The sequence below is a fragment of the Neomonachus schauinslandi genome, chromosome 15 (genome assembly GCF_002201575.2).
Source record: "Neomonachus schauinslandi chromosome 15, ASM220157v2, whole genome shotgun sequence".
Lineage (NCBI taxonomy): Eukaryota > Metazoa > Chordata > Mammalia > Carnivora > Phocidae > Neomonachus > Neomonachus schauinslandi.
Genome location: NC_058417.1, coordinates 9747746 through 9772514, shown reverse-complemented (window position 1 = coordinate 9772514; position 24769 = coordinate 9747746). Strand labels below are relative to the sequence as shown.

Here is a 24769-nt window from a genome sequence, read left to right as displayed (position 1 = left end):
GTTTAGATCTACTTAGTCCATAAAGTGCTAAGTTGTATCATCGGGAGAGCCCTCCGTCTCTCCCCTTTCTCATCTTCAGTGGCATCTTTCCGAAACGGTCCCTGCCCTCCTGCTACAGAAGGATGCTTCAATGCTATGCTTAATTTGTATGGGAGGAAAATCTCACAATTCAACAAGCAGTTATGAAGGATGAAACGGACCCTCCAGTACCATAATTAGTTTAAAATTCACTCTTTTAAAGTATTTGCTCCTTGAGATTCAGTGAAGTGAAAAGAGTCAGCAATAAACTCTCGCCCACAAGGAATCAAATGGAGCCCTGGCACGTGGCAGATGGGCAGGAACCAAACTGCACGTTGGCTGTGAGGCCTCGGGATACAGAACACAGCGAACTGAGCAGACGAACATTCTACACAGATTGTTACCTTCTAACTCAGCCAATACCGAGCCACCTAAAGACAAGATACTAGTTTTTCCTTTGAAACCTGAGACATCAAGAGCCTTAAATCACACATGATCTATGTGGCTATGGACAGGGTAGTCAAATTTATTTCAAAACAAAAGCTCTGTTGGGCTGCATCAGATGCAGAAGGAAAAGAATACTTAGGGGCGTGGCTAAGTCACCAGTGTGCATAACAGTGAAGGATGCCTCAAATAAGCCTTTTTTTTTTTCCAACTTTAAAAACTGAACTATAACATACCCATGCAGTAATATTTTTTCAGTGCTACTAATCGAAAAAAATTAAAGCCTGCACTGGAAATTTACAGTATGGCAGAATTTAGTTTCTCTTACCTTTGACCCTAATAACGTAATGTACAGATTTTATGCTAGGGTCTGTGTTAAAAATCTAAACATTTCCACAAGATTTGAAACATCACCGGAAATCTGAATTTAGAAGAAACAAAACTGGATAAAAGTACAATGCCCGTGACAGCCAACATTATGTAACTGGGCTGTATGAGGTCGTTTAGAAGGCAAGGGTTAAAAAGATAGGTGCGGAGTTTGTTTTCTTAAAATTACCCCCAAAGTTGATGCGCTGATTTGAACATAAGTACACCAGATACTACAGCAAGGGGAAACACTGCAAAAAAGGTCATCTATTTACAGAAGAGTGATTTAAAGACATTATGGTTTTCTTTACAAACAGATGTAAGAACAGGAATTGTCCACTTTTTAAAAACTCTACATTTCAACCCTCCACTATTAGACTGTACCAACTGCCTGGAGCAAACGCAGCCCCCCACCCCTCCCCCCATTTGACTCTCCAAATAAATTTCCATCATTTCTTCATCACCCATGGTCCAGGCTCTCAAAGTCTCTGGGCACAAGTCAGAGGAGGACAGGTTTTTGACCTGCCGTTAAAAAGAAAACCACCCGCAACGAGAGCTGCCCACCCACGCCCCAGGCCCACCGAGCGCCCCTCTCTGGGCGGTTCAGTCGTCACTATCGGACAGCGTCTCGTACTGTGCGGAGAGCAGTGGCGCTGGCTCCCGCTCCCAGATCCTGTTCTGTTGGTGCGGGGCCGCTTGGTTCACGGAAGAGGGGGCGCATGCGATCGGCGTTGGTGGCGTACTGCTGAGCATCCGCATGGTCAGAGGGTTATATGGAAACTGAGTTGAGCCTGACGAAAGAGAAAGTGTTTTCACTGTCATGAGCACAGCTACGGTCCCACACAACTTCCCAGGACGGAGGAAGACGCGATTATTCTACCGGCATGGTCTTGTGACACCAAGAGTGGAATGAAACCGTGTGCAAGGGCCGAGGTTTCATGACCTAGAGTGTAGCCTATGACGAGGCCCCCAGCGGTGAGAATCTAGAAAGGATGCGTGACCCGAGTACAAGCACAGGCTTAGTGTTGCTGAGCCCAGACATGAAAGAAAGCTCAGGGCTGAGTTTTGTGTGAAGTCTAGAACGGGTGTTTCTGTGGAGAATCCCCGGGAGAACTACTGCACTTAAGCCCTAAGAGTCTGCCCCGAGAACTTCTGGACTCTTAGAGCTAAAGGCAGGAGAACAGTGCTCCGAGGACGAAGGTCCGGGGGCGGCGGGACGCGGGCCATCTGCTGGAGCTCACCAGGTACAAGATCTGGAAGAGGGGTATGTGATCCTAACAAGAGCACTGCTACCTTCGGCCACTACCTCGACTGTTCCATTGTCCCCGGAAAGCCTTTTACAGCTTAAGAAACTCTAAAAATGGAAAACGAACCATTTTATCAAGTCATTAGTTTCACGAATTAACTGCTTCCCTGAGTGATGGGAGAACAATCATTGGTGTAGGTGAGAAGTTCTCAAACTAGTACGCACTTTCCATTTAAGGTGAGAATTCTGTCAAGCAAAGGCCTTCAGTTATGCTGATATAATATCCACATGAAATTTATATACTCCTAAATTAAGGGGGAGAGCACATTTCAGATTTTTTCCACTGACGTGTATTTAACTTCTAAAAAAAGATGGCTTGTAATTCTGTGAAACCCTTAAATCTACACCGTATACCCCAGTTTTATTTTTTAAACAACAAAAAAAAGTAAAGTTTGTTCCCTTTCAGGACCATCATTATTGTGGTTATTAGGTTGGAAAAAAAAAGCTTATAAGCAAGCACAAAATGGGAAACATTAATAAATATCCTAGAATACTGTTTTTCATCAGTCTGTATAAACCTAGCCTATGAGAGAGAGAGGATGGCTTTTTACACTATTCCCCTTTCTTACTTTGATTTCTCAGTATTTCCCTAAGAACCTTCTCTAAGAATGTCTATATGAGAGGCTCCAGGCGGCGCGTGGCGGTGGCCCCCTGCACCCAGGTGCGGTTCAGGGAGGAAGTGAAAGGCTGGGCTCCCTCGCCCTGCGCTCTTCCTCTGTTCCTGGTAATCACACATTGCATTCTTTAAATTTTTAAGATTCTATGCATTCAGTTTCTGTTCTGGAAAGTGGAGCCTACTGACAGAGTGGTGAGGTTACCAAGGTTTCCGATTTTACAAGAAGTACCGACCAAGGCTCGGATAAGAATCACCTGAAGACTCCTTTTCTAGCAGTAAGTTCCTCACCTGTTGAAGAGGGCCTGTCTTCCCAGGCCCACCCTGGCGTCTGCCTGTGGTAATCCCCTTCTGAATGTACAGAGGAGACGGAAGAGGGCCTCTCAGTTCCTAAGTAGCCTTGCCCAGGGATAGGAGATTTAGATTTCCTGCTGTTTGACTTGCTGATCAGCTTTGGTTTGCAAACTCCTCCTAAAAGTGAAATAAATTAACTATTGACACAGAGTAATTATGTTCTCAACTTAAAAACCTACCAAAATGCTGATGATTATATAATGCTAAGAGAAAGAAGCAGAATGGTAGGTAGCATGAAGAATCCAGATCCTAGTACCCTATGAAGTTAAAAAATTAATATTTAAAAGCCAGAATTTTCTTGTAGCAACTAAAGCAAAAAGGGTATGTCCTCGTGCCATAAACTTAAAAACATGTAACCAAGGAAACAAAATTTCTGGAACGTCATTTCTTTCCTGGCCTTAGAGCACAGAAACGGCTAAGGAAATTAAGGCAAGTTGACAAAAATCTTAAATCCTCACTACCTCCTCGCCCACCAATTTAGAGAGAAGCCAGGAGTTCATACAACCCCAAGAAAATCTTTTGTCAAAAGAAAAAAAAAAAAATGCAGAACAGAAGCTCCTTCATGGCACTGCTGTGCCCCAACAGAAGCTTGGCAAGCGTTGGTGGCCCTTTTTGTTTTCAGGCTCTGTTTCTAGAAGTTCACAGGAGTGGGATGCCCCCCTCTAGAACAAAACATTAAAAAGATCTCCGAAGAGATCAGAGCCTAGGTGAGAAGCAGTTTCCTCAGCCCCAGCAGAACAGCTTCACCCCAAGTCCTGCAGCGGACAGAAAAAGGTAGGTAGAAAGCCTTCTACAGAACCCTTGAACTATCTGCAAAGAGAAGAAGTGCAAGTCCTTGATGGTAAGGAAGAGAATATCCTAGGATGAAGGGAAAAGGAGCTCAAAGTACAGATAGTAACCAAAAAGGATGAGGTGGAAAGCTTAGGAAACAAAATACAGCAAGGATCAGAACACACACAATGAAAAGGGTCATAGTACAAAGGGAAAATGAGATACAGTAAAAGTAATAGGAAGAGATCAAGATGACTAAAAATCCTTAGACAGTACCGGCTATAGAGGACGAAGACTAGCCAGCAAAAATGTAATTGTGTCTTTGAAATGGAAAGCCCAACGAAAGAAAATAGAACATATCCATGAGCGCAGAAATCAACCCGCAGATGCAAAGAGCCTCGCTATGATCAGGAAAATCTGACACAGAATGAACACTAACATATTAGTTAACATCGAAATTGAGGAAAAGAGGATTCTTCAGGCAGATAAATTGTCACCTGCGAAACAGGAGGGCATCTGACCTGATTTCTACACAACTGATGCCCAGAAAGAAATGCAATCGTGCCTATGGGATGTGCTGAGAAAAGTGCCATGCTGTCATTTCAAATATAAAGGCAGCAAGAAGACATTTTTGAGTGTGAACAGCCTGCGAGTACAGCACCCTCTGCGAGGAAAAGGGGTGTGAGAACCAGACCAAATGCCACAACGGGAGGATTATACAACCACAATCACAATGTTACAACCTTCAAGTACACGCACACTTGAATCAGTACAAATCAGGAGCTAAGAGCAGGAAGGGGAAGACCACGCTCCTCTTTCAGAGCAGGACGTGAATCCATACTGTCCTAGAATTAATATATGTAGGTTAAAAAAAACAAAAAACCAACACCTCTGATCTCTTTGATCTTAACCTTAGTGAGATATTTTGCTTAATGATAACAGGGGAAAAAAACCCTAAACTGGAAATACTTCGGACCTGCAGGGAAATTTTTAAGCACAAGAGATATTAGTTCTTAGAAGATTAAGAAAAAAGTGTTTAAAGGAAGCTTACAGTCACGGTTTTCTGTGTGCTTGCTTCTACCAGGATGTGTGAATGATCTCATTCTAATGTCTACCTGTCCTTTTATGTGTCTGTACAGAGACACTTCTAGAGTGATTCTTCTCAGAAAAGAACACTAGCTTTTTCTGAATGATGTGATCTGAAGGTTTTTTTTCTTTTTCCTTACTCTTTATTCTATGGCTTAAAATTCTTTTATGCTGAGCCTATCACTATTTTTTTTTAAATTCAAAAGCAGAATATGAAACTGCATTTGTATTAACAATTAAAATGTGTCCGATCCAGATAAGGATTAGATACAAACAAAAATAATACCCAACACTGAATAGTGAACATGTTCTGTGTAAAAACTTCCATCCTTTGAAAGTTTCTGTTCATGTTACTAAAAGGTCTGAGCAGGATTAAAAAGAGAAAAAAACCTTTCTGTAAGTAACTAAGACCCTGAGAGGTGACATCTTTTGGTGAAGCATTACAACTTGGCTTTTTCTTGGGAAAGGCAGCAGAAGAGCACAAAAGTGAAAACTTTACCTGAATGAGGTGACGGGTCCCCTTCCTCTCTCCGTGTCTCACCACCGGTCACAACGGAGGTGTTGGCGCCGCCAGGCACCACACCCACAGGCTGGGACATGACAACTCCGTGCTCCTCCACTTTGTCATCAAAGCTTCCCATGAGAGCCTTCCTGATAATGTCTTCCAGACCAAGATTACTGGCAGGATCAGCGAAAGAATGACCTCTAGAGCTAACTGAGCCTGAAAGAGACAAGCACCACATTTTCTGCTTATTTCTGAAAGGCAGACCAAGAAACAGAAAGGAACAGCCCCCGCAGAGGCTGTCGGCCCACGGAACACACAGCACGTGGCCTAAAGCACCACTGAGGTCCCACACACAGGCCACCTGCGTCCACCGATAAGGACTCGAGGGTATTTTTTTTCTCTGTCCTGAAGGAATCAGTCACTCACTTTTATTAAAGTTACTATTCAACAGTTTTCTTCTCTTTTCAGCTCCCTAGTTTCTACACTGTTCTTTAATGGTTTTGAGTCTCTCTGTTCATTTCTCTTTCCAGCAAGTACTTATTGAATCTCAACTCCCTTTTTATTGCTGCTGACTATGTCCTCCCTGACTGACACGATTTTTCCGGGAGCAGCGGCCTGGTGTGCCGCCGGGACCCAGTCCGAATTTGCTAGCAGCGCACACACACTGTGCTGGGACGCTCACCTGAGGCAGTCACCGCTGGCAGATTAAAGATCTCCGTTCCCGGCTGAGCGGCTGCTGTATTTAAACAAACGTTCAAGTTAGTGGAGGCAGGATAACCACGCACGCTGAAAGAGAGACAGTCTCAAAACCCTCCAATGAAATTCAGCTTTTTATTTTCCATTATCGCAACCTGGTTTTTCACCAGTTAAGTGAAAATAAAGTGAAAGAAATAATTATTTTTTAAAAAAAGAAACTCTGGCAGTAAAAATCTGGATGAAGTAGGAAGATGAGAACAGGAGTGATCTCCCCAGGGGCGGGAAAGAGACCCTGTGCTGCTGGAGAAACAAGAGGCAGCGGCCAGTTTGCTGGGGAACAGACCTGGGCCTACGCTGACCCCGGCCAACGGCAGCCGGCCTCAGACCCCGGAGGGAAGAGCACGGCAATGACCATGAGTTTCCCAACTATGGGTTACTGCGGACTCCTCTCACGCTCCCGGGATGATGCAGAGACTCCCGCTAAGCCTGCCATCTGCCTGTCATTGGCACATTCTGACGCCAGGCGGACAGCCTGGGAACTACGTATAAAGCACAGAACTGGGAGGAATCTCGGAACACAAACGGTGTTTTCATCCCAACCTCCGACTTGATGCTGAGAAGCCGAAAGAGAGAAGAGTGTGGGGAGCAGGTGGGCAGCTAAACAAGAGGTCCCAGGGAAGGATGTGGCACTGGGGACGCATCTGCAGCAGGAAGGACCCTTCCCTGGAGAGGAGGCCGGGCTCTGGAGAAGGGCTTGGTACATGCGCCTCGTAACTAATCTTCTTGATCAGGGAAGCTTTACACTGGCAACGGGAGGAGGAGAGACATCTCCAGGAAGAACTTACAAAATAAGGACCGTCTCCCTACTCATGGGTCAGCTGACACTTAAAGAAACCGAACCTGAAAAAATACAAAGTGACAGATACAGTCTCGTTGTCCTCTTAGAGTGTGGAATAGGGCTCATTCATTCATTCGACAAATATTTATTGAACAGTTATGTAGTTGAATCATAATAAAAATCACCTTCTTACTGATCAGAATGGTCAGATAAAGACAATTTCACTTTTTTCAGCCAACGAGAATACAAAGATCCTGCGCTTAAAATGCACTCCTTCCTTGACCTCTGGAGCTCACAGTTCAGTGTGGTTCTTCCTGATGCCATCAGAAGAGAATCCCCTGGGGAGCCTCAGTAACAGTGCTAGAGTCCTGGGGCCTGCATTCTAGGGACTGTGATAGATACCAAAGTGTGAGGACCCCTGGTTTAAAGAGATGGGCAAACTTGTGAGAGAACATGGTAACTGCTAAGAAATGAGCAAGGAAGCATGTGCGAGCTATTTGGGGGGCAGACTCGACAGGAAGAGGTACAGGGGGACGAGGCCCAGAGAGTGACAGCTGAGCCACGGTGGAGGTGAGCGTGGCAGGGGAGGAGGGGCAGCAGGCTTCTCTGTGTGGAGAGGAAGAATGTTAACTCAGTGTTACACATTTCAGAAGCCAGATATTCGAGAAGACATGAAGTCTGTAAAGGTACATAAGTAAAACTTAGTAGAAAAAGTTGAAGTCCAGCTAGGAGTTTGGGAGCTCTCAGCACACAGTTTAAACTCCCAGAGTGGATGACATGATTCAGGGATTTTATCGCATGAGCACAACCCTGGGCAAAGCAGCACCCAAGGGCCAGGCAAAGCAAGACTGAGCTGCTGAAGAAACATAACACATGGCCAGAGAAGTAGAGGAAAAACACGGGAGAAGAGCAAGAGAAGAGAGTATTTCTGAAAGAGGAAAATGGCTCATGGGAGGTCAACTAAAGTAAGTTTTAAACCATTAATGGTTTTTGAAGAATAAAGTCACTGATGTCCTCAGCAGGCACGCTGAATTGAGAGACAGACTTGAAACAAAGTGGTCTTGGTTGCTAATGGCTTGGATTTCTCAGTCCTATTTCCCAAGGACGACTGAGTGTGCCCTGGGGCCTTAACTGTCCCTTTCCACAATGGAAAACAGTCCTGGCAATCCAAACAATCCTCCAGCAGTTTTGTTAGTACTTGCCTTAAGACGTTCATCAATTTTATCTTGTGTTAAAGTGAGGTACTTGTTTCATTACACATTTTCAGAGTAGAGACCATATGTCATTCTACAAGCACCCGGCACAGGACCCGGCTCAATAAATAACCGCTGAATGAATGAATGAATGAATGAACGAGAGCGCTACTGCCTGAGGACAATGGAAAACAGAAGACAAAACTAGAAAGTAGGCTGCTTCAAGTCACGGGGCATTTTCCTGTCAAGAATTTTTTTCCCCACTAAAATGGCAAGACCAAGGCTAGAGAGGATGAGGGCAAACGACATGAAGGTGGCACAATTCTAAACTCTGTACGCCTCCGTGCTCAGGCAGACTCCTCTCCGGGTTCGGAGAGAACCTAAGGGTGAGCGTGCCAGATTTTTGTTGGTGACATTTGAGGCGCTGTAAATAACAGATGAAACCAGTGAGATGAGACGGGAAAATGTCATAATTTTTTTAAAAAGGATCATCTGTAAGAGCAATGCCGGCCAGTATTCGAAAATGTTTCTCTTTTACATGATTTGTTGCCCCTTCGAAAGAGAAAGTTTACAAACAATAACTGACACTGGGCTCATCCCTTTTTCTCTCTGATGTTCAACCTTTATTGATCACAAAGGGTCAGATCCAGACGCACATCCACCTGGCCGTTTGGGGTTCACAGCCCGCAGCTGCTTGTGACAGGGTCAGGAGATGAGCAGTCGCAGATGACAGAAACAAAGCAGACTGTGGACTACCCGGATCCACCAGCTCTCGCTGCATCACGGGATATACTTGACGAAAAAATGGAGAAGTGGGACCGAGCGAGTGCGTGCCGAGGAAGAGAGCACGAGGAAGCTTCCAGTGAATGCGTGCGTATCGCCCCAGAGGGAAGGTCTGCATGGCACAGAGCTCGATCCTACCGAGGCTCTACCAGCGATGCGGGTGGCGAGGCTGTGGGTACAGAACCGCTAGGAGCCAGCGAAGCACACTGGAAGCGTGGAGCCGGCACGCACGGTAGCACGCAGGGCTGTTGTGAGGATGGAATGAGTTTATACGTGCTTACAAGTGCCGAGGGTTGTCTCTCTCTCTCTCTCTGAATCTACAGCTGTTTGCTACCATTATGATTCATGGCGGATTGATCACATTTGCAGATGAATGCTGAATGACTGAACTGAGATCCAGAAAGACCGTGCTAGGGTAGAAAAAGTAACCAAACAGCATGAGCACAGACTGCCTTGGCCTGTACTTGGAGCTAGTAACCACAAAGGTACAGCAAGGGAAAGGTCTGGGTCAAGAGCAACACACTGAAAGACACCTTGTATTTACGCTGGTATTAAGTGCACAATAACCTCACTATGTACTGGTTGCCAAAAACCCTAATACAGTCTTAGACACCCTTAATATTAAGTGATGCATTGTGCGGAGATCATACCACACTACTCACAACCTACTGAAAGAGCTAAATAAAGTGGCTTTTTGTGGAGAGCATTTGAGATGGGAACCAGCATGGGATGAACAGCGGATGAAACAGGATGTTTCCAGAGATAAGACTTGAAGGACATGACTTGTCTTCAAATGGTGGAGGACAGGTCATGTAGAGAAGGCCCAAATGGATAAAACTAAGACCAGTGGGTAAAAAAACTGCGAAGAGCTGATCCAGCCCCACAGAAGAAAAGTTTCCCAGGACCCACACTTGTTCAGAGAGAAAGTGGGCAGCTTCAGAAAGCAGCAAGTTCTTGCTCTCTAGCAGGCAATCTTCATGCACGGGCAGACATCTGAGAAGAAACTTTAAGCTCAAATGTGGTTGGACAGACGCCTATAAGAGCCTGCAAACTCAAGGACTGCATGAGAGGCAACACCGGAGAGATCATTATTAATGCAGGTTTTATTTTGGGATTCATGAAAGAAATCCCACTTACCCATATCAGAGTCACCTCCACCAGAGGAGTTCAACTTACGAAAAATCTCCTGCTTCTTTGATTTAACCATGGGTGACGTGTTTTCAAGCTTGGTGAAGAACGAAGGCAAGTAGCTTATACTCCCTGGTGAGCGGGAATCATTCCTGTGGGGACACAGTCATGTCTATTATTAGTTCTGTTTCATCATGGGCCCCTAACCCTGGGGACTTCCATAGAGTATTTGGGAAAACTACCACTTCCCCATCTCGTGTTTGTGGTGACAACCCTACATCGTATTTCAGGACACAAATACGTTAGCACTTGCAAAAAATCAGGACAGCAATGGAGATAATCCAGGACAGAGATTGTTAACAAAGACCGAGTAAGCAGCAAATGAGGTTAACAGGAAAACTCAGTAACAGCCCCCCCCCGCTGCCATCTGCCTAACCACAGACACCGGTATATTTACAGCTACCACATAGGCCGAGAACTGTTCTATTAGCAGACCTACTCTGAATTACAATAAATTCAAACTAATAGCACTACTTGCCTATAAAATAGCAAGAGCTCATACCTAAGCAATCAAACCTTGTGGACTTCAACAGAAGAGCTACAATGTAGAAATAAAACTGCCTCCATCAGAATCATTTCAAGCCTCCCACCAGATGAGCTGAGCTTCATGTAAAAGATTGCACAGTCCATTCACAGCTTCCTGTACTAACACATTTTAAACAAGCCAAGTTTCCTTTAACAGCTCAAGACCACCAGTGGTCTAGCTAGAGCCAGAGATGATAGCCAAGAACGTGTGGAAGGCTGTTGATAACCTAATCTGGTCATGTGGATTCATTCAAACTTAAGAATCCCTACTATACGTCAAGAGAGACAAATATGCGAAAGAAAAATAAGATGTGGCCCTGTCCTCAAAAACCTCACAAACTTAAGGGAAAATATGTAAACACGTAATTAAATTTAACATCATCTCCTTTCCAAAAATGGATTTTTCTTCATTTCACTGAAAGGTACCAACATCTATTTGCCCGGCCGTGAATATGTACAATACGTAAATAACCCAGAACACATTGTAAGAAATGCACTAGCTGTGCAGTGAGGCCTTGCTTTACAGCTGGACCCTCTCTATCTGACCACGGGCAAATCCTGGATTCACCGTGCAGAACATCGCGGGTGCCGTACACTAAGAAAACCACACGCACGGGGACTGAAAGGCGTTCTGGGGACAGGAAGCAGCTGGTAGTGGACAAAGAGAAGAGAGGAAGGGTGGTGTGGCAGAAATGAGACGTGGCAAGAACCTGCTCATAGAGGAACTCAAATGCCAACCTAATGACTTGGAGCTTGAGTCTGAGTTTTGGACAAAGCACTCTAGGGGAAGTGGACTGGGTTGGGGCCAAATCAAAGGCAGCTAATGCAGAGAGGAATAAAAATCTAAGAATTCACAGGCGTCGGGTAAGAAACAGGTAAGAAAACATATGTGAGGCAGTTACTTCCATGTACAGTCCACAGAGTGGCTGGATCAATGGGTGACCACAAGAAAAAAAAAAAGGTTTTTTTAAAAAACAGATATAGAAAGGCTTAATTTCAAGAAGAAATCATTAAAGTATCACTGTTTCATTAAAATCCACTAGCATTAGGGGCACCTGGGTGGCTCGGTTGTTAAGCATCTGCCTTCAGCTCAGGTCATGATCCCAAGGTCCTGGGATCGAGCCCCGCGTTGGGCTCCCTGCTCAGCGGGAAGCCTGCTTCTCCCTCTCCCACTCCCCCTGCTTATGTTCCCTCTCTGGCTGTGTCTCTCTCTGTCAAATAAATAAGATCTTTAAAAAAATAAAGTAAAATCCACTAGCATTAGATCACTGGGAAAACAGAGACTACAGGATCCTTCCAGTCTCCTATGGTAACATACAAGCAGAGGAAGAAGAGGCACTGACTTAGGGAAAACCGGAAGCACATCACACACTCAACGCTCACACACTCCCTCATACATACACACTTACACTCACACACATACACTTGCTCACACTCTCACATTCTCTCTCTCTCGGGAGCTGCCGGCCAGGACACACAGCTGGCCGCTCACCTCTGCTCCGCAGGCTCCGCTCCTCTCTGAGACAGTAGCAGCATGCTGTCCTGTTTCTCATGCACAACTGGGACCTGGGGCGGGGAGATGGGCTCGTAGGACTCGGAAGGGACGTGACTCCTCTCCGGGGATTTTCCAGGCCTAATACTGTAACACAGAAAGCATTAGAGTGTGCTCCTAGGGCCCACCTACGAATTATCTGAAACAGAAACTGGTTCACTCATTACTTACATTCAAGAGAAGGAATAAAAGTTGCTAATTTGTATCAGAAAAAGATTGCCTCAGGTTTTCACTATATACCCAGTTACCAAAAAGTCTGTTGCCTCTGCTTTATCTGTGCACACACGCCAAGCACCCAGGACAGGCAGTGCTCCGCCAGGAGGTCAAGGCCACCGTGTGTTTCGGCACCACACCCCGCCATCCTGCCCTTGGCCGGCTACTCCAGCGAGCCCTCCAGCCTTTCACTGCTTACCAGGTCTTTCCCCATTAAGTTAAGAGAGAAAGGACTGGAGTACCAAACTGAACCCTGAGCGCTTGTCAAGGGAGTCCAGACAGGCTCAAGTTACGCCCTTGTAGGGCTGAGCGGTTCTCTGCAATTTAATGGTCTTCCTCTGGCTACCATGTTGGTAGTACAATGTGAGAGACACACAGTGTTTAGACCAAAACAAGTTTTTGGCTTAGTGATTACACATTTAAGAGCCACCTGTGACCTGTGAGTATAATTATATATGGGTATATGCCCTGTCACCTTTTTCCCAATCAGCCCCATCCAATTTTTACAGGTGGCCATTTTTGACCATTTTCCTTTGAGTTCTTTGGTGGTTACCTCTAAAACTCTTACACTTTTCTTGATTTATCAAACTTGAAACAGTATCTATCACCTCCTTTCAATGGAAAGACTTGACTTTTGAATAGACATTAAAAAGAGATCGTACCAATTGCCCAGACAGTGAACATTTCAAGAATATAGAAGGAAAACCCTCATTTGTATTTCCCAAGGAATGAAGGTAAATAAATTTTAGGTGTTAAGTAATGAATCCCCTATCTGTGGGGGCATCTGTGGAGAATAACAGTAAAACAACATTGTTTTACTGTTGGGAAATGTACATAGAGTTTGAAATAAAAACCATACCTTCCCCTGGATTTGTCCACAAGATTTTCTGGAGAGACCCTTGACCCTGGTCTTTGATGGTGGACAGACTGAGACTGGGATTCTGGGCTATAACGATTTGATGTTTTAGTCCTCACAGGTGTGGACACCAAAGCAGATGGTGAATTTTGGAATGTAGAAGTGGGAGGCTGCTGGGGAGGCTGTGAGGAAACTTGATTTCTAGCAAAATCTTGTGTGATAATTTGCTGTGAATGAAAAAAGAAGGAGTTGGTTAAACTCGTTGAGTACTTGCCAAAAACTGTAGCATAAAAAACCTGGACATCTTTTTTGTGATTCTCTCTCTGTGAAATGTGCCTTCTGCGTTGATCAAAAGAAGAAAAATTAACGAATAACTTACACAGATGTGATCAGCAAGTGTGATCAGGCGGTGGGTCCTGGGCACCTGCCCCACGCCATCGGCCTGTGAGGAGGCGGGCAGTTGCTGTTGTGGAGACAGTGGTTCCTGCTGGGGTCGGTAGTGATGTAATGGTCCTTCGTACTGTCTGGTGGCTTCACCTAACGGAGGACAGACGGATGTCTTACTCAGGGATGCCCCGGCCTTTCACTCATCATCAAAGACTGAACACGACTCAGAGGGGCACATGCGAGGGATGTGATACCTTTCTCTAAGCAGAATTCATTATCTTAATTTTGAAAGGAAAAACACTGGCTGGCTGACAGAAATCAGGACTAGTATAGAATGAACTGTGAAAGCGTAAGCGGGCAAACAAAATATCAATGATTTCCTGTATCATTAAATGTAAACAAAGGAGTGATCAATAAAAGCTTAAAACCAACTTTCCATCAGTACAGCTTTAAATGTCTCTAAAGCAGACTCCTATAGAGATTACTCTAAAACAAAACCAAACCAGTTCTTTCTTAACACGGTCCAGACAGATAGATGATCAGAAGCAAATGCCAGGTGCAGATATGAAAACAGGTCAACCTGGTGGCTAAAAAATACATACTTTCTGCTTGATTTGCCTTCACCACCTCTGGCTGATAGGCCTGCAGTTTCTCCTGGGGCGGCGCAGGTGAACTAGCAGGGCTGATCACCTCAATAGCATCGCCGGGTGCTTCATACCGATGAGAAGATACTTTAAGAAAAGTAAAGAATCTGATTTTAAAACTAATCCTGTGAGAAGTTTCAAAAGTCCAAATTCTTCAAACCTATTCACATATTTTTGTTTTTTATTCTCAGAAACGTTCGATGATAAAAACCAACCAGCTCAATGCACTGGTATCAATGGTCCGCAAAGGCTTCCTCAGGCTCCTAGTCTCTGTAGGGAACAGGGTTTTATGAAATTGTGTGGCTTCTAGGACCTTGAGGTGAGGCAGGCTAGGGAACAGATCTGCGGCGAACATCACCACCAGGAAGGACACTTCTCAGAGGAGGCTGAACAAATCAGACAGTAGATCTCCACAGTTGACCATTTCCAATGATTAAAATTCTGGGGGACAGTCGGCTCTTAGAAAAACTTTCAGGCTACACGGTTGCTTCATTATCATGATGATTTTAAAGCTACTGATGAAGTAACATTATATAATAATTTTCACAAATCACTGGATTACTGCAGACAAAAAGTATTACTCCAAATGATTTCTCAGCACTATTACACTGTGAAAATACACAGAAATGGTAGGGAATGTCTGAAAAGAAGAAAATTCACCCCCCTGGGAAAGGATGCCCACATCAGAGAAGGCCCCTCTAAGTGGAAGTTCCCAGGAAAACTGACAGAGGGTTGATGCAAGGGGGGGGGGGGGGGGGAGGGGCGCGTAGCCGCTGTTCACAGTCCTGCCGTGTCCTCAGAGCAAGGCGACAGACACATGGAACCTCCTGCTCTGGAACCTTCTGACTTTAGAGTGCACTCTGCATCTACAGGCTGCAGAATCTGAGAAAACTGTCCAAGGCCCAAAGGGGTCCATGTATGACTGGCTGGATCAACAAGTGTGATCAGTCAGTGGGCCCTGGACACAGGTATAGAAGGTCGGCATAAGCTCTATTACCAGGCACCCACTGAGATCCTCCAGTACCCAACTGAACAGCCCTTTCTTCCTACCCCTTTACCAGGCCATGCAAGTTGCAATTAGCTGGGTTCTGGTACACTCAGGACAGAAACCTGGTAATTGGGATGGAAATGATCTTTCAGGAACTAAAATAACTATTTCCGAAGTAATTTAGACTACTTGGAGACTTCGGTATCCATGGGAATTCATCACTGTTTATGTCCCCAGCGCCCTAAATCTGGTCACCACATCCAATATACAGTCACTGGAAAGTCTGAGGCTAAACTGTGTTCACCTTCAGGCGGGAGAGGGGCTCTGGGAAAAACTGAAAACCACACTGAGTAACAATAAATAGCCTGTGGACTCCACGCAAGTCATTTACCCAGTGATAAAAAAAATAACCCCACTCAGAAAAGACGACAAACCTTCTATTTTCAGACCTTCTGAAGGTCAGACTCCTAGAGCAAGGTCTGGTTTGTGATGCCAACTGAAAGGGAGTGCTAGCCAGTGACTAGAGCCGTGCACCCCAGCGTCCAATAAGCCACAGGCTGGATGGGTCACCAGGTGTGCTGGTGACCTCCCTCCAGGCCTGCTCCTGCAACGACAGATCCTCCTCAGCTAGCAAGTTTCTGCATGTGTCATACCTATTTTGCAGATGTTCATACTCCCAGGTGAACAGAAGTTTTCTGTCTACACAGCAGACTACCAATCTGCCCCCTTCTTTCCAAAAAGTTCAGCCATGGGGTAGATATTTACCCAAACAGATTATAAGTAGGCACGGGGGTAAAAAGAATTACGCATTGCATGCTGAAGCATAAGAACTCTCCAACTCTCCTTAATTTCATTAACAAAAACCACTGAGAGATGCCCACGTATGGTTAAATTACTTCAAGGATTAGCAGATAGTTGCTTAAATACCCGATTCTTCCTTCCGGAATTCCATACAGAATTTAGGCAGTCGTTAAAAATAAATTTGAAGTAACTCTTCCAGCATTTTACTGTAGATTTGTGGACTCTTATGGATTCAACAGGGTACATGTCAAAATGACCTGATCAAAATCCAGCTGATCAAAATCCAGCTTGCAACGAGAGAGGGCAAACCTGTGGTCACTAGAGGGGAGCTGGGGGAAATCGGTGACGGGGATGAAGGGTACACTTATCATGACGCGCACCGAGTCATGTACAGAAGTGTTGAGTCACTATGTTACACACCTGAAGCTAATAACAACACTCTATGTTAACTATACTGGAATTAAAACAGAATTTTAAAACAGTTTAAAAAAAAATTAACTCATGAGAACAATTTCAGAAAATGAGCACAGAATAGGAGCATATGCATAAAGAAGGAATAAAAGTGACCAATACATACATGAAAAAAATTTTAAAGATCCAGCTTGCAAAAAAGGTATAATGTAAATACCAATGACCAGTAATTCAGTGGTCTTGCTTTTTAAAAATTTGTGTTAGAAAAAGGATATAAGAGGCTTCGGGGTATCAACCTAAATACTGAACTTCATCCTAGAAAATGCTTCTTAAGAGGCCTTGGTAGCCTCTCTGACCTTTCAGATGCCCAAAAATGATCACGAGCTCTGCCCTGTCTACTTTCCAATTTTACCTCTAAAGGGACACAGTGTTTTCATGGAAAATACTTTGACAGGCATACTTAAGAAACTCTGAAGTTTAAATAATCATGACAAACAGCAGAAGAGACATTTTTGCACTACTAACCCACAGAACCTTTCCATTACATTTACTCTCAGATCAGGATTTTCTTTATATCATATTGTTCTGCTTTACCTAAAGAATAAAGTAATTCTTTACTCAGATATCACATTGCAAAACTCAGATTGAGATACATACAGCTACTAGAAGAGTCTGAACTTTGAGAGCCACGTTCCCTTGCATCCTTGTCCGAGGCAATTTGCCGGGTGATGATCACGTCTATGAAGTTAGCTGCAGTAATGGTAGTCTTCCCTCGGGTCCTTAGCTCTTCCTCATATCTGGATTTTGGAGGAGGCCCTTTATCTTTCCCAGCCTCAGAATAAACTACTGAAGAATGAGGCTGGGGCTTGCCACTTGGAAAGGCTGCAGAAGTGTACAGACACTGAACAGATCTCTTCTCCACCTCCAGGGGTTTCTGCTCTAGCTGCTGCTGTTCACTAACTGCTGCTGACCTGCTTCTCAAATTTTCTTCTAACCTGGAAGCTTCATGCTTACTCTCTTTGGTTTTGGAAACCTCCATCTGGGGGGCAGAGGCTGCGGCGTCCACAAGGGCAGCCAGGGCGTCCGCAGCGGTGCTGTAGCGGGAGGCCGGCAGGCCCTGGCTTATCGACGGGCCCCCAGCGGGCAGAGGCCTGCGAACAGAAGCAAACCACACACGAGTCCGTGAAGGGCGGGCTCCACCGGGGACGTGCTGGGCGGCGGGGAAACAAGCAGCAACAACGAAGCGTACATCCCCAAACCATCGCGGTCACACGTTCGCAAGCGTGCGGTATGTGCCAGAGACCGCCGCTCTCGGTCAAAATGCGCACAAGGGACTCACATGATTCGGAGCTGAGCACTTGGATCCAAAGGTGTGATTACACTGGTTCCGTTGGTTCCTTGGAACACGCTGGGTCTCTGCTGCAACATGGTCTCCTGGGCTCTTACTGAAGGGGACGGGGAGCGGACGTATCCATGACTGCCCGGTCGGCCCGGCTGTTCGGAGCCTGCGAAGGCCAAAAAAAAAAAAACCCAAAAAAACAAAAAAGAAGAAAAGACAAGCCATAAGGAAGAAGCTAGAGACAGCGACATTCAGGGCCTGTTCATTTCCTAATATTCCTAAACAGAAAAAAGGTAAGAAACCGGATACCCTGCTTTTTGGCCTTTCTAGAAGTATGTTCTCTAAGAGCTTCTCAATAAAGATGTAATAAAACCATATCGGTAACTCACAACAAAAACGTCAACTATCATTTACTGTCACTTCCGTTTATGTGACAAGTTTCTACCTTGATTCGGAGAGAAACAAAAGTAACGCCAACAATCACGTAGGGTTGACCCTTTAACAACAGGGGTTTGAAGAGCACGGCTCCACCTACACGTGGGTTTTCGGTGTGAAAACTACACCACACTGCTGTAGATGTATTTTCCTTACGATTTTCTCATTTTTTCTCTAGCTTACTTTACTGTAAGAATACAGTACAGGATACACAGAACATACAAAATATGTGTCAGTTAGCTGTTTCTGTTACCGGTAAGGCTTCCAGTCAATAGGAAATTGTCAGCAGCTAAGTTCTGGGGAGTCAAAGTTATGGCTGGATTTTCTAGTGCGCGGGCGGGAGGGGGGGGGAAGCGCCCCTAACCCCTGAGTTGTGCAAGGGTCAGCTGCCCTCACACAAATCAGGTAAGTTCATCTCTCAGATTTTTCCTCAGATGCTGGCGTGCTGATCATTTCCAGAATCCCATTCGGTGCAGCCGTCTAAATATCATGATGGACACCGCACGCCGCCACCAGCCCGGGTCTGAGCAGCTTCGTCCCGCCACGGCTCTCCCTGCTCCGCTCCGCCTCTGCCCTGCCCAGCGAAGGGCTCCTCTCAGCGAGCTCTCTTTGGACACGTCACTCACGCTGCCCTCCCCCAAGACTCAGCGCCACGAACAGCTTCCCAACAGCTGAGACGGTCTTGTTTACTGACCTCAGCTCTCCCGTGACAAAGCCACCGCTTGGACTTGGTCAGCACTACTCACTGGGAAGATCTCAAACTCCCTCTCGAATCCCTCTCTTCTCTGCCTCCTCTGTCCTTTGTCCTCAGAAGAGCTGGCCGCTTTCGCATACGCCCCTACTCCCACAGCACGGACCACCTAGCGCAAGCTTCTCAGCCATCTTCCCCCTTCCCACCACACAACAGCTGATATAAGCATTTCTAGACTCCTAGAAGAGGCACTGCTATTTAAGTTTTTGTATCCCCGCAAAGACTATCCCTGTTTACACTGCCGCTGACCATGTGTGAGAGTCCATGTTTCTTTGGACACAGCAACACAGAATATTTATCAGCTTTTTAAATGTCTGATGGAGGAAAATGGTATTATATCATCTTGAATTTGCATGTTATTCATTAATGTGATCATGAGCATTTTAAAAATATAGTTCCTACCCTAAGGATATAATGTATGATGATTAACATAACATCATAAAATTAAAAAAAAACTCAAAAAAATATATAGTTCCTACCCAAGTTATGCTTTCTTTAATTAAATCAATGGCCATGTTGTTATGCAGTCAACATATAATCAGTATTAGGCTGCTACCTCACAACTCACTAAAACATCTCCTGTGGTCACTTAGTGATTTTTTACTATATACAGACAGTAGGTTACAGCTCAGTGTCTTCAGGCTTTGCAACCACTGATGCATTCAACATCAATCCTCAGGAATGACGTTCCTGGGTCGAATACAAAGACCAGCCTTGGGCCCCTGCTCTATGCCACCACTTTGATGTCGAGGTCTGTCCCCCATGAGCATGAGTGTGACAGCCTGCCTGCCCTGCGCCCTTTGGTTCTGTACCCACCTCTCTGACCAAGTCTCTGGTCCCCTCTGCCTGCACCTCTAACACCCCTGCCAGGACCGCCTACGGACCGACCCACCCTCCCCACACGCCGGCCGCTGGGCAATCTCACCCCAGCCAGAGTCACGACCCTTGCAGGGGACTCCCAGGTCCCCGTGTGCAGCCTGTCTTTTCTCCTAAGGGCCAGATCTGTCTGTCCGGCAACTGGACACGGGAAGCACTTTCCTCTCACTGATGGAACAGAACGCAAAATGACAAATCTACCATGGGTCAGAACAAATGTTCCAGAGACGCTTCAAAGTATGTCCCACGGTGAAACTCCCTCCCTCCCTCTCTCCTTTCCCTAATCCTGCTCTGTCTTCCGTGCAGAGCGGCTTGTTTCCCACGCACCCCCCCCCCCCCCCCCCTCATCAAGCTACTGTCCAGTCCTCTGCACACGGTGACAGTGTTCTTCCCGGCCCTGCCCAGCCGCATGGCCTCGCTGTGGCTCCTGGCGCCAGCCCACGCCCCCTCCAGGGTTCTAACCCACCTCCAGGCCCTCCTCCCGCCACAGGGCAGCACCTGTCATTCCCAGTGTTACCCGGCCTTCTCCCTGTATGGCCGTCTTCCTCAAACGCCAGCCCCACAGCACGTTGCGTCTTTGTGGCCGGGAGCCTTTGCTCGGGCTGCTTTCAGCCTCACTGAGCTCTGCACCCAGTATCTTCAGGCCCAATGGTAGCCAACTGCTGGGGCCAAATCAAAATGATGCCTTCCTGGTGAAAACCTCGGCTTCCTGTTCAGAGTTCGCGTACCGCACCTTCACCTGCACTTCACTTAAGGCCTGAGATTACTTTCTGTCTCCTGATTCCTGCGTTTAAGATCAGCTCAGCAGCCCCCGCGACAGGAAGCCCGACGCCCCGTCATACCGATTACTAAGGAGAGTCTACGGCACGAACAACGGCACGCCGCTCACCTGGCCGAAGGTAGAGGTCTGAGGACGTGGCTGCAGCGATCCGCTCCCGCTCTTTCTCCCTCTCGCGCTCCCGCTCAGCACTTGCGGCTGCTGCAAGGTGCGTCGAGTGTCCTGTAAAACACAGAAATCCGCAACTTAAAGACAAGAACATCAACCCGCCGGGTACAAACAACTTTTACATTTTTAAGTGACTGAAAATTTTTCAAAACGCTCCCAACTTGAGATGTAAAGTCTTGGATGACAAGTGACACCTAACACAAGCTTTTGGGATATTTCTGGCCTATCTGGTGACAGATGGCATAGAAAAACTATTACTAAATATTAAGGGAAAAACAGCAAAGCAGGGGCGCCTGGGGGTGCTCAGTCGGCTGAGTATCCTACTCTTGATTTCAGCTCAGGTCGTGATCTCAGGGCGGTTGGCTCGAGCCCTGTGTCAGGCTCCCCCCTCAGCAGAGTCTCTCCCTCTCCCTCTGCTCCTCCCCCTGCTCGCTCTCTCTCTCTCAAATAAATCAATCAATCTTTAAAAAAAAAAAAAAAACCCTACAGACAGATGGGGGGGAAGCCCAAAACGCCTTCAAAGACTATGCTGTCAACACTTAGACACGCTGGTCATAGCAGAGATGGGCGTGACTGGTCTCTCACCTGGAGACATAGACGCAGAGTTGTATGGCCTGGGCGGGAAAGTAATCTGTGTGCCAGGAATATAAGTGATTCTGTCCATGGGAGGCGTACTCGTGCCCCCGGGATGAGGCACTAAAATCGCTGGAGGCATGTTGGTCAGGTCAATGATTCCTGCTTGCAAGGCAAAGACAATAAAATGATGTTAAATGTCAGTTTCTCTAAAGATACAGAACTGTACAAGGCTTTTTAAAATCCTTTCTCTCTGTAACTCAATGATACTTTGCATACAATATAAATAAAAATGGTTAAGATCATCATGACTTTGTAAGACCTTCTTTAAATCTACACAAGGCTATGAAATCCTGTGCTCCATACGAGTCACCTAAAAGCACGGACAGATTACCGAGAGAGACGGCAAACTGGTAAGACAATGATTTCAGATAGTTTAGCTATGTCAGTGTTCACCAAAACACCCCGTCTTGACGCATTACTTTACCTCCGAGGGCTAAAAGCTACAGAGGCAAGGACAGGGCTGCCTTTTCTTCCATTCCATCGTTCACTCAGCAAATACTCACTGATACTCGGTTCACCTAACACATCCTAGGAAACCCGAATGCCAAGACACGCACCCCTTGTGGCTGGGTACGGGAGGCCCAGCTGCTGCTCCCGTGGGGAGAGGCCTCTGGCCACATCCGGGCGCAGATTCACTTGCATCTGCTGTGAGGTAATGTAATCGTTGAGGATTGTCTGTCTGGTGTTCTCCATTGCATAAAGCTGGTACTGACTGGGGTACGCTGGGGTTGGGGAGAGCTGTCTCTGAAACAGGTAAGCAGCAGCTGCTGGTGGCGAGAACGAGAGAAAGGCATTTAGTTCAGTCCAGGGGAAATTCATTCACTAAACGCCACCCACAGAAAGTGGTGGGGCTCCTGCTGTTGAGCTACTATGCGCGTGCAGCTTTCGTGTGGGTGGGACGTTACAGGGTGTAAGGGAGATGCATGTTAGACCCTGACACATGAGCGACATGAATACACGCATTCTGATGTCAGATGTAACGGAAAAGGGGGGAGAAACTAGACACAGTGAGAGTATGAACGTTTTCACTGGTAGAACAGGAGCTAAGAAACTTCTCAAGCAGTTGCACTTTCGATCTTTGCCACGTAACTTAATTATAATTTCACCTAAGTCTCCAAGGGCTGCGTTTGAAAATCAAATTATTTTTGTAGTACTGACCATTCAACACAACCAAATGGAAATACATGGGAACACACTTTGTGACAAATAACCGCTTTCCTGGGGCTGAAAATGATTAGTCTATAAGCATTTCATTAATGCATGTGTTCAGAGCAGAGATTAGCAAACTTATTCTGTAAAAGGCCAGATGGTAAATATCTTATGCTTTGTGGACCATATGGTCTGCTTCACCTACTCAACTCTGCCGCTATAGCATGAAAGCTGCCACAGACACAACACCCACAAACATGTGCCTGTGTGCTAATAAAACTTTATTTACGCAAATAGGCAGCAGCAGGATTTGGCCCCCTGGCCATAGTTTGACAACCTGGGTTACAGCATGACATGAGTTGCTAGGAAGGGGTAGGTATGTATGGTAAAAAGGAGAAGGTAACGTCTCTCTGCTCAAAACATTTAAATTCAGCTCAAGCTCAAAAATAACAAGCATATAAAACTGCTATAAAATGAAGGACTATGAGAAACACTACATTAAAATATACACATTCAATTTTGCCTGAAAACTTGAGTGAACTATTTTAAATATATGTTTTCCCTAGAAAAACAAATGACAAGTTTTCTGGAATGTTTTCTTCCCCTTTCTTCATCCAGAACTTCCAGCAGGGTGAGTCTGTCGGTAGACTCTGTGGGAACTTCTGCCTCAGTTTTGGGAGACAGTCCCTGAAGAACTACGTGTAGACTCCTCTGAAACCTAACGTTCTCCAGTGACCAACAATTTGGTGCTATTGATATGACCTCCAAAAGATAAAATATTTTCCACAGGTACCTTGCTTCTACAATGTAAATAACCCTTAGAAATCTTGGCATATCTCCTCCCTAAGGACCATGGTAAAACACGGGTGTCCTGTGTCCCAATTTCAACTTGAAGGATGTAACAAACAAGCAAGTTAGGCCGGAGAAGAGGTACGAGCAGAAAACACCCATCTGAGTAGGGCTCAGCAGGCAAGAGGAGCAGAGACGAAGACAGGGAGGACAGGGGGAAGCTGGCACACGGATGGGTCAAGTCACCACCGACGTGCTGACAGGACTCCCTTCCCTTTGCAGAACCCGCTGCCCCATGCCCACTGCAGACTGCTCTCCAGAAAACCTACAGACTCCTGCACCTCCAACAAGTATGTCTACCCACAGTCAGAGGGGTCTGTCTGTTCGAAAGTTCCCTCCAGTTGTACCTACTACTGTAATTATGTAACTTAATGAAGTAATCTGGAGGCTGTTGAGAAAAGAATGAAAAGAATGGTTTCTCTGGAAACTAAGTTGACTGCTTTGGAAAGACTCAATACAGAAGTTGAATCAGGTATGGACGAGACAATTTTGAAAGACTGAGAAAAAAATCTGGAAGGATTCTGTATTTAAATTGCTTTGAAGTGGCTTTAAATTCTAGCTTCACTTAAAAAAGGAAGGCTGGAAGGAAATGTGAGTATCACTTCTGTAACAAAGACACGGGAGAGATTTCATCAGTAGACCCTGACCTTACATCAGAACACTGGTAAATGAATATCGACATTGTAAGTTTAAATGTTTAATCTATTTTTTTTTTCTCAGTTCTGTAAGGGTGCTGGTAATATTTTGTTTCTTGATTCAGAATTGGTAACATGGGGGTGTGCAGTGTGTGAGAATTCAATGAGCTGCACGCTAATGATATATGTAACAGTCTGCATATTATACTTTAATAAATAGAGTTTGAAAGGTCATACAGGTATATTATTTCTTTGCCATAAATCATCACTACGCCCTGTGCTTACCGGGATCCAGAGCCCTGTGAAACGGCATGGCTGGATCCAAATGTGTGGGAAGATGGCTCCGATAAACCTCTCCTGTGGTGCTGCCCCTATGGTGGGGATCAAAAGGGCTGTGGCTTACTACAGGGTCCACCCCAGGTACTGGAGACTTCGCTGGTATACTTTCCCTCTGGGTAGGGGTCAGGGTTGATTTTCTTTCATGATTAGTAGACTTGCTAGAGGAAATCGTAACTGGAAAAAAAAAAAAAAAAAGCCAACACCACAACTTAAGAAAACTTGGGAGGTAAGATGATACAGCTGACCCTTGAACAACGCAGGGTTTAGGGGCGTCGA

General features: G+C 45.7%; 1 protein-coding gene across 1 annotated transcript in view; it reads right to left on the bottom strand.

Annotated features, from left to right (window-relative positions):
• Positions 1 to 469: 469 nt before the first annotated feature.
• NCOR1 (nuclear receptor corepressor 1) overlaps positions 470 to 24769 on the bottom strand; it is a 156162-nt gene continuing 131862 nt past the window's right edge. The window contains exons 32-46 of the mRNA XM_044921534.1: positions 24440 to 24667; positions 22079 to 22288; positions 21471 to 21620; positions 20829 to 20939; positions 17878 to 18043; positions 17196 to 17689; positions 14297 to 14425; positions 13687 to 13844; positions 13311 to 13534; positions 12179 to 12325; positions 10111 to 10253; positions 6146 to 6199; positions 5458 to 5679; positions 3039 to 3218; positions 470 to 1619 (exon numbers count right to left, since the gene is read on the bottom strand). Coding sequence (XP_044777469.1) covers positions 1432 to 1619; positions 3039 to 3218; positions 5458 to 5679; positions 6146 to 6199; positions 10111 to 10253; positions 12179 to 12325; positions 13311 to 13534; positions 13687 to 13844; positions 14297 to 14425; positions 17196 to 17689; positions 17878 to 18043; positions 20829 to 20939; positions 21471 to 21620; positions 22079 to 22288; positions 24440 to 24667 — 2804 coding nt within the window. The 3' untranslated portion in view covers positions 470 to 1431. The remainder of the gene's footprint in view (positions 1620 to 3038; positions 3219 to 5457; positions 5680 to 6145; positions 6200 to 10110; positions 10254 to 12178; positions 12326 to 13310; positions 13535 to 13686; positions 13845 to 14296; positions 14426 to 17195; positions 17690 to 17877; positions 18044 to 20828; positions 20940 to 21470; positions 21621 to 22078; positions 22289 to 24439; positions 24668 to 24769) is intronic.